This window comes from Protomyctophum bolini, assembly GCF_963924005.1.
Source record: "Protomyctophum bolini genome assembly, chromosome: 2".
NCBI classification, from domain to species: Eukaryota; Metazoa; Chordata; class Actinopteri; order Myctophiformes; family Myctophidae; genus Protomyctophum; species Protomyctophum bolini.
The window spans coordinates 31,330,586-31,348,509 of NC_137863.1; the positions used below are offsets into that span (position 1 = coordinate 31,330,586).

At 42.5% G+C, this 17,924-nt stretch overlaps 1 protein-coding gene across 4 annotated transcripts in view; it reads left to right on the plus strand.

The window, feature by feature from the left end:
* Positions 1 to 447: 447 nt before the first annotated feature.
* The window catches only part of cttnbp2nla (CTTNBP2 N-terminal like a), a 41,082-nt gene continuing 23,605 nt past the window's right edge, over positions 448 to 17,924 (plus strand). For 2 of the 4 annotated variants that reach the window (XM_080786088.1, XM_080786090.1), the window contains exons 1-2: positions 448 to 712; positions 7,373 to 7,480. In XM_080786088.1, coding sequence (XP_080642214.1) covers positions 497 to 712; positions 7,373 to 7,480 — 324 coding nt within the window. In that variant the 5' untranslated portion in view covers positions 448 to 496. The remainder of the gene's footprint in view (positions 713 to 7,372; positions 7,481 to 17,924) is intronic. The other 2 variants (XM_080786089.1, XM_080786091.1) reach the window with 1 other exon arrangement.

Below are 17,924 nucleotides of genomic sequence, written 5' to 3' on the forward strand. Positions count from 1 at the left end.
TCAAACTGTACAGATTACTTCAAGCATTGTTATATAATATTAACATTCCTGTATCTGTCTGGCAATGTTATTGAATTACCTAAAAGCCTACTAACTAATCCCTACATACCACTAAAACATTCTTTAGAAAGAAACTGGGGTTTAAAAGAAAGAAAGAAACCCAAACAAAGAAATCCATCCAAATCCATGCAGCTACGGGACAGTTTATTTTCTCCGCCCCATTTCTTTGCAAGAAAACTTTCCTATTGGTCAGTGCTTCGGGATTGGCTTCGCCTATTGGCCAGTTCATCTGTCAATCACAGCATATCAAAGCCCCAGTTGTTCCGCTGTGTGTACAATTCTCCGTACGACGGCGTCGCGCGACAAAAAAATAGTAGACCTGCAAGCTCACCGCGCGTCGCCTCGCTAAGCGCGGTGAGCTTGCAGGTCTGCTATTTTCGCCGAGCGACGGAGCATAAACGAGAGGCTTTGAGTAGGTTATTCTGTCTCTGTGTGTATGTGTAGACGGTGTGTGACTGTGTGTATGTGTGTGTGTGTGTGTGTGTGTGTGTGTGTGTGTAGACTGTGTGTGTGTGTGTGTGTGTGTGTGTGTGTGTGTGTGTGTGTGTGTGTGTGTGTGTGGAGTGGACCCGAATCAAGTCAAGCAAATCGTCTCACTGAAGGAAAAAAGTTCATGTTGGAGTTTCTAAAGAATTCAGACGGACACATGAAGGTGAGTGAGCGATATATAGTGATGTATAAAAACTACATTAATGTCTGTAGTATTTGTAACGAGAAGCGAGACCAGTTAGTACACATTACAATACAATCCGCACAGATGTATAGTCTCTCATCCACTTTGGTCCACCAAAAAAAAAGAGAGAGAAAATAGATGTGAAGCCGTAAAGAGACTAATGCTATGAATAATGAACAACCTTTTCATGTTACAGATAATTATAGGCCATATTGATATCATATCTCCTTAGAAGTCCAAGTGACATAAGATTAAAAATGTTCCTTAAAGTGTAACAAAAAAAGCAAATGTTTGTAAGACCGGCGTCACTTCACTTAAATTTGTTCCATCATATGGGACGGTCACTCCGGACCTCTCTCTCGTATTAGTGACATTATGATGCCGCCATGCCGGCATCCCTGCAGTGCATAGAATTCTTTATATCTATATAGCAGATAAATACAAACACATTATGGGCGCCGCGCTACATACGTAAACAAGCACGCACGCACGCGCACACACACACACACACACACACACACACACACACACACACACACACACACACACAACTTTTTAAATACAATTTATACAAAATGTATGCATTATTGCATTTTATTTATTTCAATAATTATAGATAACACGTAGTTAGTGAGTGACATATAGGCACAGTAGTCTGATATACATTTCCTTATTTTGTCATATCAAATTGTATTGCTGTTTATTCATTTATTTCATTTCATTTATATAGCGCCTTTATCCAAGGCGCTTTACATAGATTGTGCATTACATTCACACCGACGGCAGAGGAAACCATGCAAGGCACCAACCAGCACATCAGGAGCAATTATAGGGTTCAGAGTCTTGCTCAAGGACACTTCAACACTAACTCTGGGGAAGCCCGCGGGTTCGAACTAGCAACCATGCGGTTACCATCCAGCCACTCTACCCCTGAGCAAACACTGTATGTTGTTGTCCTCGTTTAAGATAACATGAAAACCTCAGTGAGTATATAGGCTAATAAATCACTCTACAGTGGCCACTCTGAGACACGCATCTGTGACCACCTGACCACCCCTTCATGATTAACGGCAGGAAGGATTGAAGGAAGGGCCGGTCATCAGACAGTTACTTGATCCCTCTGTTTGACCGTGATAGTCTGACCGCATGCAGGGCAGGCCCAAAGAGTCTGTGGCATTATGTCAACATGTCCTGACTGATACAGTCAGCACTCAGCATTATATCACCCCGGTCTGACTGGATGACATTTTACAGTCTGTGATGACTCTCTGTGACATATTTATTATGCCATCATGGTTTGACTGACTGACTGACTGACTGAGCAAAAGGTGTGTTGATTTTATAGCTCGACAAATTAACCCATTTAGGCCTGGAAAAAAAAACGTCTGACAGTTTTCTGAAAAACATTATGTTTCTGTATCAGTGGTGCTCAATGTCAAGGACCCCAAAATCTATGTAATATGCCTGATTGACATCACACTAGAATTGTAAACGTTTATAACGTAATAATTTGAAGTGGCATAACTACCGTTTGACAGTGGCAGCTTTGAAGAAAATCGTCGAATAGATCAGGCCTTGCCGCCGTTCTTGTACCGTTTATAGTGACAAAATTGTGAATGAATAATGCAAATCATGTATGGCACAAGGACAACACAGCAGGTGACATAAGTAGTCTACAGTATAGGCTATCACTATAATAATGCACGTTTTATTACTTATTCTATGATCCGTTACTTGAGACTTTACCTCGAAACCTGATCTAGACTAGAGTACCTTCAGACTTCAGAGCATGTCCAAGGATATAGAGATAGGAGACAAAAATCACACCTCTGTGAAGTGAGTGGTGCAACTGTACCGTGTGGGGGTCCCCGCAACAACATCCAGACCCCCTGGGGGCCGGCCCGGTTCCGACGAGCCATCCCGCGTCCGAAACGGTCGAGAAATGACAGAGTTACAGTATTGCACCTTTCCGTGCTCGGACAGAGAGACATCATACACGTACGTACGTATGTATGTATAGGGACACACATAGCTGCGCAATGGAGCGGAGGCACCGCTCAAAAATAGGCTAAAATGAGCACCGGTAGTTAGGCGTACTGTTAGCAACAAACACAGTACAAGTATACATGTTGTATACACAGATTGCAAGCAGCTTGCAGTCACTCTTGCCTGTAGATGTATTCTAGGTCAAGGCTATATGCGCACCGCGGTGTGTTTAATGAGTTTACAGCATTGCAGTTCACGGCACATGGCTGACCAGGCTTAAAACAAACACAGATCAGGGGATTACGGAGGCACATGGTTCTCGAGTCGGAAGTGGAGCTAACGTGGGAATATTTGGATTTCCAGCTCTGCCTTTGAATGCACCCAAGCTTATAGGGTCTAACCCATGAGGTGAAAGTATACGGACACGATAGAGCTGTTAACAAGAAGAGTGTTGACACACATATGTCGGCCTGCTGTCGATGCTGTGCTGAACCGTGCTCCTAATAACACAACAGAACACCCTAACAGTGATTATTGTGGCCGGTGAAATTAGCAAGGTTGTAAACTGCAACCGAGGGAGGTGTGAGTGCGCTGTAATTTAATTTGCATTCTGCGCATGTGGTTAAGCCACAGACCATGAACAGTGGTAAAGAAGGCACAGTTAAAATCGTTCGGCTTCATTCTGAGTGGAGGCTGCTGAAGGGGAGATTCGGCAAAGGCAATGTTGTAAATGTATAGGACCAAATAACCAATTATCATGAATGTCACGGTTGCAGGACAGCGTTTAGGCAAATTATAGGTACTAGACCGTACCCGTTCCACCCATCTGTCCCATTTATGCCTATATAATGGAGATTTCGGTATCTGTCTCTCTGTGTCCCTTTATTCCTATATAGGAAGTTCTGTGTCAGACATACCCAGATATGGAGTGTTGTGATGTCAGAACAGGCCAGCTCCATATATGGAGCATGGGCAGGGGTCCTGTCCAGATCCCGGGCAGAGGCCTTTTGTGGCGTGCCCAAATATGTAGTCTATGCAGATGTCAGAACACCATGTCAGAACAACCATTGTGATTTCAGAACAGGCCAGCTCCATATATGGAGATATAGGGTTTGATCAGGTCCAGAGCCCGAGCACAGGCTTTTGTGCCGGTTCTGGACAACGGTGTATCTGACGGACTCGACACCGGGCACCGCACTCCCTGTGGTGGTGTGGAACGCGTGTGTCAAATTTGAAGTCGGCGGGGCGAACAGTTCTCAAGTTACGTGGATGACAGACGTATGTACACTATTAGAGAGGACGTTTTGGAGGAAGGAAAAGGACGCAGTTCTGTTTTACATAGCCATTCTACTATGCTTCTCACTTATTTATACAAATTATACTAGATGTATAGTTAATATAAACATCACTACTAGTTGTAATCCACTTGGTAATGGACTGTATCATTTGAGCTGCTCTCAGACCCGGTGGTTCTCGCTCGAGTTGTCGAAGCTGTCTGGGAAAGAAAAAAGGTTTTTCGGTACAGTAGCTCCTAGCTCAGATATGAAAGGACCATAGCTGCCTTCTCTCATTATGCAACCAGTTCTCCAGGAGTGCGGTCCCCGCGGTCCCCCCCCCCCCCCCCCCCCCCCACACACACACACACACTCCCCTCCCCCTGATGACTTCATGATGTGGAAACTTGCGGCGACCACAGGGAGCCTTAGAGCGGGGCGCTGTTGAATGACTGGTGGTTCAAGCGTGGATCACAAGCCCAGGGTTACTGAAACCAGGGAGATGAAGTTATAAGGACATTATATAGAACATGCAAGTATGAGATGCCTTAGGCAGAAATTGCTCTTCGTTCGACTGGCCGCAGGCACCCCTTTACAGCTGGCTTTTATAGGCGACGCGATGAGTGCCGGGCCGAACCGCAGTTCCAAGCCCAGTGGAGTTTCCCCCCATATAGCTCCAATGTATGGGGTGCATGATGGATCTTTCTCCACAACGGATGCTCTCACTGCATACAGGATCAACAGGCTCTGATCTTATTTCAAAGAGGGGAGGAGGGGGGGGGGGTGCATATGTTCATTGGTCAGAACGTGGTTGCATGCTCGAGGTGCGGACTCCGCAGACCTTGTCAGCAGACCCAACACAGCTGTGAGATTAGGGTGCAGGGACTGTACTACAAAGAGACCACAGCAGCGGCATTTCAAACATTTCTTTCGTCTAAAAAGGCAAAAGAAAGAAAGAAAGAAAGAAATCAGCATCAACCAGAAGTCTGCACTAGCAAAGCATAATGGAGAGGGGGAAAACGCTTTGAAGTGTATGAACTTGAGAATGGAGTTAGAAAAAAAAAGAAAAGAAACCCTGCATTATCACCCCTGGACTTAATATCTTATAGGAAGTATTATGAACCCTTTGAATGCTGGAAGCTGAACCATCTGTTATGACCGATCAATATCTGTCTGGTCACCACATGTCAGCCTGTGTTGTTGTTGCCAGGCTTCCAAACGCCTCACTGAGCGGAAATATCCAAAAGCTACTCGCACAAAACCCCAAACCATTTTAATGGAAAGTCCAGGAGCCACTTTCTCAAGTTTACTTTATTAATGTCCATGTAAGACTCAGACTTATATGATGCCTGGTAAAGCATTTACTAGTTTTGTTCTTCATTCTTTAGTTATTCTGGCTTGAGAAAATAGTCATTTTGCCTGTGAAAGAAAGACTGTATAGGCCAAGCTCCCTTATCTAGATTAGTACGGATTTATAGTAGGACTTATTACTTATAACAACTTCCTCAAAATACCTGCAAGGTTGATTTGGCTATTTATTATGGAATGCATGCGTGTCTCGGTTTCTGACAATATCTACACAACAAGGGATATTTGCTAAATAATTATTATGCATAATGATGAGTATTGACCTATCTATTATAAAAAGGTAGGTGGCTAGCGCACATCCAGTTCCTGTCTGGTGCTGGACTAAGGCAAATACAGTGAAGAGAGGAGAGTCCGCACACAGGTTTGCTCCAAAGGTGTTTGCTTTTTATTCAATACACCATAAATAAGACACAACGTTTCGGCCGTGAACGGCCTTCATCAGGTGAATCCCAATATGTAGGGGACGTAACAATAAATTAACTGTATCAAAAAATCTATTTTAATATGGAAATGTAAACAGCAACGTTGACTTTGTATCGTATCTTTGCAATGCAAATAATCGGTATCGAATAGTTTTTCAATGCACATGATCGATTGTATCAAGTCCTTGTGCATTGTATTTAGCAATTTTAAGAAAAAGAAACCAAGAGGGGTTTAATTACTTTCCCATTCAATATCGCTATACTTGGTCTATCGATAAATGTGTGTATTCTCTGTGTCCATAATGTTCAAATATAATGTCTATGTATTTGCCAGAGAATGCTTATTTATATCTTTATTCATACATTGCCCCTTAAATAACCTGCACTATCCACATGTTTCACACAGATTTAATTTATTTGTGAAATAGTTACAGTATCGATTTGAAATCACTGAATCGTATCACCATAATGAGGCAATATCGTCCATGTGTCGTCTCGTCAACCATGTATAGTGATACATATCGTATCGCTGTTATGTGTATTTACTAAGGAAACTTCCCAAACTTTTTCGTGTCAATGTCCAAGGACCCCCAAATCAACATTTATTGGGCCACGGACCCCCCATTTGAAAACATATGGGGGAGGCAGTTTAGTGACCAGGATTACTGCATGTTTTTTCCCCTAGGGTACCTCTACCCTAGGGAACACGGGGAGAACATGCAAACTCCACACAGAAAGGCCCTTTCGCCAACCCCGCCTTCGGGTATGGGCAGTGATGACGCAGAGGAGGAAACACGCCGCCAGCACCCACAGCGTCCCGAGCGGGAATCGAACCCAGGACCTTCTCCTAACTGTCTCTAATTGAGCTAGGTACCCCCTGGAACTCCCTCAAGTACCCCTAGGGGTCCCCGGACCCCACTTTGGGAACCAATGAACATACAGTACACATGGAAATAGAAGCCATCGTTCTCACGATAAAACATATATAACGATGATGTCACTGGTGGACGGGTTTTCTGAACTGCCCACAGCCCTCCTATGAGACACAGACAGAGTATGAAAAAATCACACCTGTGTGAAGTGAGCGGTGCAACTGTACCGTGTGGGGGTCCCCGGGGGGTCGCCACAACATCCAGAGCCCCATGAGGGGGGCGGCCTGGTTCCGACAAGCCGCCCTGCATCCGAAACTGTCGAGTTACCTATGGGGGTCCCTGGAACATCCAGACCCCCAGGGGGCCGGTTCCTGCGAGCCTTCTCGCGGGTCGAGAAATGACAGAGTTAAGGTCTCCACACACCGAGCGCAAATTCAAAATTTTAAGCTGCGTTTCACCATCGGTTTTCCGAAAAACGCGGGCAGTGTGCAACCACCTTTACCGTGTTGCAGCTTTCCGTGCTCGGACAGACAGACACAGGGACAGACACAGGGACATACATACATACACACATGCTACGTAATGGAGCGGTTAGGCACCGCTCAAAAACTGTGGTATTTACTATTTAACATAAATGAATGAGGACCAATTTTATGAAGATAAGTTGAAAGGTGGTGAAGTGGTCCCTTAATGTGTCTTATTTGCCTCTTGCCATAGCAGTCCAAGCTGAACATGGAGAGTTTAAGCAAGCCAGAGTTGCTGATGCTCTTCAGTATCCTGGAGGGGGAGCTGGAGGCGCGGGATCTGGTCATTGACGCACTCAAGGTAAGGATCAATGATGTAATAGTAATCTTTAAGTAAGTATGAGTTCAGGGTAAATAATGCAAGTTGGGTGATGAATGAACCGGTGGTTGCCCAAATGCCTTAATGGATCTGCTTATCATTTAGCTATATATGTTATTATTATTTATTACACGGCTTGGTTGACTTCTTGATTCTGATTGGTCAGTCGCCAAATTGTGTTATATTTCTTGATAACAGACCGCTCCACTCTATAGCAGACCGCTGCCTAATCAAAGGCTCGGAGCAGCTGGCTGCGCTGCTTGGATTTTATGCTGTACCCAACATGACAGACATGTAAACAAACACACCGTTTGAAAACATTTGAAGCGATTAATAGATGATGCAGATTGATTCCATTTGATCAACACTCACTTCCTTGTTTCCGAGGGGACTCGTTGCGCTCTGCTGGGCCAACGTGGAATACTTTCATTACCGTAAGCAAGGGAATACTTGGTTTTGTTGTCACTTTTGGGTCAATTTATTAATCGATGTATTGAGTAGCCGTGTAATAAGAGGCATAATGTATGGCTGAGTGGTCATTGTTGATAAATCAACCTGTCTGTGATTTATCTATTAACAATGACCACCTAGCCATACATTATCCCTTACATGGTTGCTTGCTGTTGGGTGGAAACCTCATACATGTGTCCATAACAGTTACTTTTCAGCAGTGGTGGAAAAAGTACTCAAATGTTTTACTTACGTAAAAGTATCAATAACTGCAATGTAGAAATACTCTGTTACACTTAAGGTCAGGAATTCAAAATATTGACTCAAGTGCAAAAGTATTGGTATCAAAATGGTATCTACCAAAGGATTATGCAAAATCTCCCATTTCACAAGTTTCCAAATGTATACAAATATTTTGAAAATAGCAGATCTACAAGCTCACAATGTGTCACGTCACGATGCATTGTGACCTTGTAGATCTGCCATTTTCAAATATCTGAAATGTTTATAACAGGGCTGAAGTGATTAATGTACATTTTGTAATAATAATAATCATCGATGAAGATCGTCTATTTTCAGCCTGCTGCCAATCATAAAATGACTTCAATACAGACACAGTACATTCAGGCTTGCTGCTTTCAGGATTATCAACTTGGTCATACTGTACATTATCTTACTTTAGGTATTAGGTTAACATGGTCGTAGCCTACAGTATGTGCAATGGAAAAGTGTCTGTACACATGGCTTATGCTCTAAAAGGGTCTACCTCAGACACAAGGCTTGAAATGTCATTTTGAAGCATGGCGCAGATTCTAGTTTCCATTGATGTTTGCAATTTGTTGTAATTGTTGTTAATAATAATACATTTTATTTATAAGGCGCCTTTCAGGGCACTCAAGTTTGCCATACAGGTTAGAAACAGTTAATACTAAAACACAGTTAAAAACAAAACAAAACTAAGGCACATCTTGCAGCAGAAGACAACAAAGGTCAGCCATATGCCTGGGTATACCACGTGGACAAGGTCAGACAGGTATTGAGGGGGTGGGGGGTTATGAATGGCCCAAGGTCAGACAGGTATTGAGGGGGTGGGGGGTTATGAATGGCCTTCAATGTATGGAGAAGGATCTTGAAGTCAATACGGTATTTGATGGGGAGCCAGTGGAGTTGGTGTAAAACAGGGGTGATGTGACTGATAACAGGGGTTCTGGTGACGATACGGGCAGCAGCGTTCTGGACTAGTTGGGAGTTTATGGAGGAGTTTGTTAAAAACTGATGCTAGGTTCCTGGTTTACTTTGTGACCCTAGTTTACATGAGGCTACACTGTCTTTCTGGTTAAGAAGAGCGTCGGCTAAATGCTTGCATTTTAAATTGTGTACTGTAAACTATATTATGTATTATCATAATACTTTAATTGCAAAACGTGCAAGACATCATTTTCACCCACAGCAGTTTACACAGCAGTCGTACAGTAGACCAAACACTTTAGTAGGCTGTTGAGATGCGTCCTGTACAACTGTGGTGATAGAAGCCATTTCCGTACAGAAGCAAGCTTATTCATAGAGCGTGAACATTCCACATGACCAAATATGAATATAACCACAATGTGGGTAACATAACAGAATCTAGCCACATTAATTACTAATGTCTAAAAGTGGTGAGTGTCTCACACTGATGGGATTAGTTCCCCTATTTCAGTTCCTTATTTCAGGCTATTTTCCTCACACAGCCATGCTTTGTGTTACTGTTTGTGTGGTTGTCAGGACGTCAGGATGTAATGGCATTTAACAGGAACATCTTCTGACAATGCTTACAACAGCAGTGCACCATCATAGCACCAACCACAGAGGAGCGTTAAATAGTGGTGGTTATTGCCTGCAACCTCACGGTAGATATGTATCACGATACAGTGGACACGATACCATGTATATCCATATATAGAGAATCAGAGATTATACGTTATTACAAATAATGACCATTAGGGCTGGGTATTGCCAACAACCTCATCATCGATCCATATGATGGTAGTCCTAGACCACTGGTTGCCGATGTTTTGACAAATATATTGCCAGAAATGTGACTTTCCAAATCAATTTGAAAAACTTAGTGGATAACATTTAAACAAAAAAAAATGTTAAAATGTTTTGATGGATACATACAAAGAGTTTTATATCGTAACTGTCAGACAGAAAATGATTCTGATATCTGTTTGTTTTAAAGCCCGCGTCCCGCTCTGCATTTCCTGCCGTATCGATATGGTAGGATACGATTATCGGCAAGGAATAAGATATGATTATTCCCACATCGCTTATTTGAACCCGCCCTTGCCGTTAAAGTGCCCATAGATGTGTCAATATCCTTTGAGCAGTTTGAAGGTTCAACATAAATAAAGTAATTTGAAATTAAATTATGGCGATATACCAAAATATTATGACCCATTATTTGCATGGGTCATATCTGCCGATACCGATTCTGACTGATTCCAAATTTCCGATATTATACAGAGGACCACAATGGAAACGAGCCTAGCCCTATAGAGCGTCGCAGTCCCGCCCCCTAACAGGGCCCAGGAAATGATTCTCCGTTCATTTTCCTTATCGTACAAAGCCAACTCTCTGCGTGACAAATCATGACAACAAACACCATTTATTTTTGTAATTATTCGTTTGGTCCAAAATATTGTGTTTATTGTCATGATTTGTCACAACTCGAGTTGGCTTTGTCCACGGCGTAACGGTCTTTAAATAAAAACTTTTTGAAATGTCTATGGGAAAAATGCATTGGGAAACATTTCCTGGGCCTGGCGTGGGGGCGGGACTGCGACGCTCTATTGGGGCTTGCCCCAAAGCTTGTTAATAAAGTATTCAATCAATCAATAAATAGCATATACTCTTTTCCAAGTGTCTGTTTTCATAACTGAATGAGACGAGTACACAAATTAAATATAGATTTATTTGGATTTTTTAATTGTTTTTGCTGGTGAAAACTGATTAAATAATCTGTATTATTTTTATACCGATATGGCATTTTTATGGCCGATATGGCGATTCCGATTATGCTACCGATTAATCGCGCATCACTAGTAATCATTTAGCCCTAGTCATACATACCGCACACGCACACAGAATGTTACATTCACCACTTACAGTAACACCTAATGACCCACCAGTTAATAGCGGGCAGCCTAGTTTATGGAAAGATATATCCGTTTCCTGATATAAAATGCACCATTGAAAAAGCAAAGGACAAATTGGAGAGGTATAGTTAGGCCAGCCAGCCAGCCAGCCATCCAACAACCATGGAGTTTAAAGTCCCTGCTGGCTCGCTGTGTTGTGTCTGCCTGGACCACATTCCTACACCTCTCCTGGGATCTGGCCATCTAAGGCAAGAGGAGTTAGAGCATGCTGGGGCGCCTGATGACTCAATGTAAGGGAGACCAGAAGTGAGCAAATAAACATTGGCCTTAACTGGGGCTCCGGGGGAGTATAGCCACGCTGCTTTCAGGACTCTACCAGCAGCACACACACTGTTAACCCATTCATGACGCATCGCGGCTTCAATGGCGCAGTGTTGTTTAACAATCTGTCTCAATGCTGTCAATGTGCGTACAAGTACAATACCCTGCCCTGTTGGGACAAATCCTCCTTGTCGGGAGACCAAGGTAGACTTGTTTATATGTCACCCCATAGACCAGTTAAAGCAGTGGTTCCCAAACTGGGGGTTATGCAGCCCCGAAGGCAGGTCCCCATATTATTCAATTTTTTTTACAGACAGAGGCGGGGGTCCACAGGTTGAGAACCAGTGAGTTAAAGGACAATGAAACGGCCAGTGTAGGTATAGGCAAGCCAAGTCACTGATCGTGTTAAGAGCTTGAAATGCACAAAACAAACCTGTCCTACCTTTTACTGTAGAGCATCTGTGGTTCTCAACATCAAACATCAAATGATGGACATTTGGTAACCAAATGGACTCTTATAGAGATGGAACAAACATCAATACATGGAATTGTGGACGAAATCTTATCCAATGACAACAAAATATTCGAAGTGTTGGGTCTGGGAAGCTGAATGTCATAAATCGTGGTCCGTGGCTAAAATGCAGGATAAATATTGGGCCTCCATATGAAAAGGGTTGAAATCCCAATGCTGTAGAGTAAAACCGGTGCTATAGCCTCATCGCCTGTGTTATGTACTGTAGTGTACATCATCATACAGTCTACTCTTACAAAGCAACATTTCCAAAGCAAGGTACTGTATAGCGAGTCTGAAACCCAGCGCAATCACAGTCCAATGAAGGATTTTACTGCGCTGTAAACACAGTGAAATGCTGTTTACAGCAACAGTCATGCTGTTTAAAGGGATAGTTCAGATTTCTTTTTTTACTTAAGCTGTATGAAATACTTGCGAGTGGCGCTATAACAGGCCAATGTGAAAAGGGTGGGATTTATTCCTCAGCCTAGTAGGAATGTGCATGCAGAATTTCCATCAAATTTCACTCTGCGTTTTGCATTTGTTCGAAACAGGCCAATCCTGCAATGTTGGCCAGTTAGAATGGAACTAGAGCGGTGCCTGTTGGGCACTGGCCTACTTGGAACAATGCGAGTTGGAAATGAATGCCCCCCAACAATAGTTATTATGTCTGTGTCCCTTTTATGCCCATATATGGAGTTCTTTGTCAGGCATGCCCAAATATGGAATCTATGCAGATGTCAGAACATCATTGTGATGTCAGAACAGGCCAGCTCCATATATGGAGATATACACTGTAAATCCCTGGAACATGTGACGCGTTTAAAACCTAAACACCAGTGTGTAATAATGAAATGCCAAATGTTTATTGCGAACGCAGTGAGCACTTACTGCGCGTCTTACTTGTTAATATTCATAAAATACAGTACCAGTTCACTCAAACACCTCACGAGAACACCTAGTGTTTGAATTCTAAACACCTATATGACTGACTTTGATTGTAAAAACTAAACACGTTTATGTGTTTAAAAGGGGTTACTGGCGATTAAACATGTTCTTCTGTTTATAATCTAAACACTGTGACACGTTTAAAAAGTGTTACAAATAAGTGTTTATAACCTAAACGCTTGGGTTTAGTGTGTAGGGGTTGATCAGGTGTGACCAACCCCTTGGTGGGAGTTCTTAAAAGTACATGAATCCACAAAACTAACGTAATTTGTATTGTTGACCTATTTCTAAAATAACATAGTTCCGTGTGATAGAGGGGTCAAAAATCAAGTATTTCATACAGCTTAAGTTAAAAACAATCTGAACTATCCCTTTAAGTTTAAGTTATGTCATGGAAGACATCGGTTATCTGGAATCTTGGGTCTTGCCCTCACATGAAAGTAGAGCATTATCAGTGGAGCGTCTCGTCTCCCACCACAACTCTTTTCTCTTCTCTTCTTTCCCAGCAATCAGATTGCCTGTTGAAGGCACACTAATTAGGCAAAGAGGCCCAGTCATAGTGCTCAAGGCAGTCACACTAATCATGTGTCAGCAACACTGCCCTGTCATGTGAGACATGTCGTCAACGTCATTGTGATGATAAGCCTCATGATGGATTTGTTATCCGCATTTCTTTACTTGCTTTGCCTTTTAATCCATAACCATTTTTTAGCGCCTAATGATATTTTAATCAATCTGTACAATTAGAGTATTAATATACAATATAAATAACACAGCACTGCATAACAATCAGAATCTAGGCGCAATTTGCAAGACTAGATTTTTGTCTCCACCAGGCCGAAGGCATGAGAGTATGTCTTGCACTCAGTCCGTGTGTCCGTCCGTCTGTGTACAGCTAATCTCCGGCACCGTTGGGCCGGGTGGATGCCAAACGTTACACACACACTCTCTGGATGCCAACGACGAACCTCTGTCCCAAATGTTCCAGAGCGGCCTGTTATAGCGCCACGATGAGACCGATTTTTGCAAAACACATTTGTTTATATTACTTGTACACATTGCATCCATACATCACACAAATTGGTACACACTGTCTCTATAGTCATGTGATCAATATGGATCTGTCCGATTCCCCATATCTATAAATGCACCAAGTCTCTGTGTGTACGTCTGTAATCCACGTAACTCGAAAACCGTTTGCGCACCAACTTCAAATTTGACACACACATTCCACACCACCGCAGGAAATGCAGTGCCCGGTCATGGTTGTCCAGAACCGCCACAAAAGGATCTGCCCACTGCCTAGGCTCTGGACAGGGCCCAAATTAGCCAAATTGATCACACCTGATCACCCCTATATCTCCATATAAGGAGAACCTGTTCTGACATCACAATGATGTTCTGACATCTGCATAGACTCCATATTTGGGCATGCCTGACAAAGACCTCCATATATGGGCATAAAAGGGACACAGACAGGTGGACGACCTAGAGACATAATAACTGGGTGGGGCATTCATTTCCAACTTACATTCCAACAGGGAGCACTCTAGTTCCATTGTAATTGGCTTCCAAAGATTGCAGGATTGGCCCATTTTGAACAAATCATGAACGCAGAGTGCAATTTGATGGAAAGTTTGCACGCACATTTCTACTAGGCAGAGGAATAAATCCCACCCTTTTCACATTGCCTGTTATAGCGCCACCAGCAGGTGCACTTTTGCACATTTTTGGAACAAAATGCCTCAAATCATGACCTTTGAAGTAGCAGATGAGTCTTTCTTTATTTATTTCTTTGCTGTAATGTAGGCTTTCACTTGCCTTCACGTCATATGGTTATTTGATAGGTCACCATAGTTACTCCACTGAATATTGATACCCCATATATATATATACTAACCTATCTGAGTCTGTCATCACAGACTCCATATTTGGACATGGTAGATCTCTAGGGCTCCATATATGGAGCCGGCAGAGACATACAGCATAGTGCTGACATCATGCTAATGTAAAACTCCATATATGGATATAATTGACTTATCTTCACATCAGTGTGATGTCACGACATCCAGCCAAGCATCATATAAAGGGTGGGCATCACACGTTGATTTTATCCTTACAGCCCAGATATATTCTGCATCATACAGGGATTTAGACCTCTCTGTTAAGTTCTTACCGGACACCACCGCACAGCGTGTTCTAGACTCGGACAACCAGTTCCCACTTCAATCCTCATCAACGTCCATTCATAGCAGAAGATTTGATGATGGAAGGAGACTCTCAGGTCTCATATTCTGAATGCCACAATGACCACAACTACTGCCAAACGCTGAGGGAAGAACAGGTGCCTTCAGGAGCCTGTCAGCAAAATAACTGCTCTCTAACCAGCCAGGAACCTAGAGACACCGATGAACCAACATCTAACATTCATCAACAGTTCACCAAGAATGTATCTCTGGCAGGAGAAGTGAAGACGCATCAGCCGAGTTACACTGGAAAGAAAACACACATCTGTCAACAGTGTGACAAGAGTTTCACGGCATCAAATGACCTGAGGAAACACCAGCGTATCCACACTGGAGAAAAACCTTACCACTGTAAACTGTGTGACAAGAGTTTCAGTCAGTCGGGTAACCTGAAGACACACCAGCGCACTCACACTGGAGAAAAACCATTTCGTTGCGCACATTGTGACAAGGGCTTCAGTGTTTCTGGTGACCTGAAGAACCACCAGCGTATCCACACTGGAGACAAACCTTACCAGTGTAAACTGTGTGACAAGAGTTTCAGTCAGTTAAGTCACTTGAAGGGGCACCAGCGTATCCACACTGGAGACAAACCTTACCAGTGTAAACTGTGTGACAAGAGTTTTAGTCACTTAGGTCACTTGAAGGGCCACAAGCGTATCCACACTGGAGAAGTGAAGACGCATCAGCCGAGTTACACTGGAAAGAAAACCCACATCTGTCAACAGTGCGACAAGAGTTTCACTGCATCAAATGACCTGAGGAAACACCAGCGTATCCACACTGGAGAAAGACCTTATTGCTGTAAACAGTGTGGCAAGAGTTTCACTCAGTCAGGTAACCTGAAGACACACCAGCGTATTATCCACGCTGGGGAAAAACTCTTCCACTGCAAACTGTGTGACAAGGGCTTCAGTGTGCTAAGTAACCTGAAGACACACCAGCGCATTCACACTGGAGAAAAACCATTCCGTTGCGCACATTGTGACAAGGGCTTCAGTCTGTCTGGTGGCCTGAAGAACCACCAGCGTATCCACACAGGAGAAAAACCTTACCACTGTAAACTGTGCGACAAGAGTTTCAGTCAGTTCGGTCACTTGAAGAGCCACCAGCGTATCCACACTGGAGAAAAACCTTTCCAATGTAAACAAAGTGGCATGAGTTCCTCTCAGTTGTGTATTCTGAGGACACACCGGAGAAAGACCTTATTGCCTAGAAAAATCTTACTGCAAACAGTGTGACATGAGTGTCATTGACAGTAACTTTACAGAAACGCCTGCATATCCACACTGGAGAGAAACCCTTTAACTGCCAACAGTGTGACAAGAGTTTTTCCAAGACTCATTTGATGAAAAAGAAAATGTAATGTCACATAGTCTAGTCCCTATTATACTCCTTATATTCAGGCCAATAGGGTAATATATCAAACTTATATAGCACTTTTTGGAGTATCCAAAGACACTATACATGGACACTTTATTAGGGAAAGAAAACACTAAAAGCTAAGGAATAAAAACATAAAACAGTGAAAAGAGTTACAGTAGCTATAGTAGTGATGCGCTTTCCATAACCTGCCCATCCCATCCCGCCGCTGGACAAATCCTTCCCGCAAAACAATATTTTAATCAACGACCCGCCCGCCCCACAGCCTGCAATTAAAGAAAAGTAGATAAGCATCGTTATAATAGCTCAGACTTATATATAGTGCTCTTCTAAGTACCCAAAGTAAGTTGCTTTACATAAAGGTCTATATAGCACAATATTGTCATGGTGAATGAACAATGTTGTTCAAAATAGAGTTCTTTAATGACAGCAAAAGAAGTTTGTCATTTTTCTGAGAATGTGTTATCTCTCTCTAAATAGCCTAAACATACGGTATACTGTTTACAGCAATAAGCTCAGTCTTTCTGAGACATATATAGAAAATAAATAAAATAAGGCTTTCTGTAATGTAAACAATCTTAAACGATAAACAATCTTAAACACAGCTCTGTCTCTCTGAGAAATATATAAAATCAATATGAAAAGGCCTAGCTGTATACAGGTCCTATAAACACAAGGATCATTTATGGAGTGATTCTTTCGCATGAATTCTTCAAACGATGAACCATAGAAGTTAGAAGTAGTCAATTAGAACTTTATACGCATGCATGCATGCACTACAGCGATAACAGCAGGCATCATCATGTTATAAACAAACTTGCAATTCCTTTACAGAAAGAAGGAAAACAACTTAGGCCTACACTGGCACTGCCACAGTATAGACTTATGAGGAAACTAAACCATAATGCCAATGCATTTTTGGCTGTAGATCAACCTACATGAATGAGGGAAACCAAATGTGACTCTTTTTGATACAGAGGTAGTCATGGCGGAAAGACTTAACTGTTCAGGAGAGGAGAAAACAATATTTTATTTATTTTTTTATTTTTTTATCCAAAATGAGTTAATAGCACAGATAAATGCTTAAACATATAGCTATAGGTGTATTGTTAAGAGTCCACGGAAGTGAACCTTTCAAGCCTGTTTTCTCAACTCGCTGTTTTCTGCAAGAAATTACTCTATAAGCCATATCTCCAAAACTGGTGGGTCAAACAGAACAACCAATATGTTAATTTGAAGCTATGATGCTTTCATGTGACATGAATAAACGAAAAAAATAATTAAAAAAATGACATAGCCTCGGTCACAAATTAACACTCTTAGCGGGCAAGACGGAGATCTCCACCCTATCAAATAATTACGCCCATCGCCCAGGACGGAGATTAATCAAAAGACTGGCCTGGTCCATATATGAGCATTTCCAGACGATG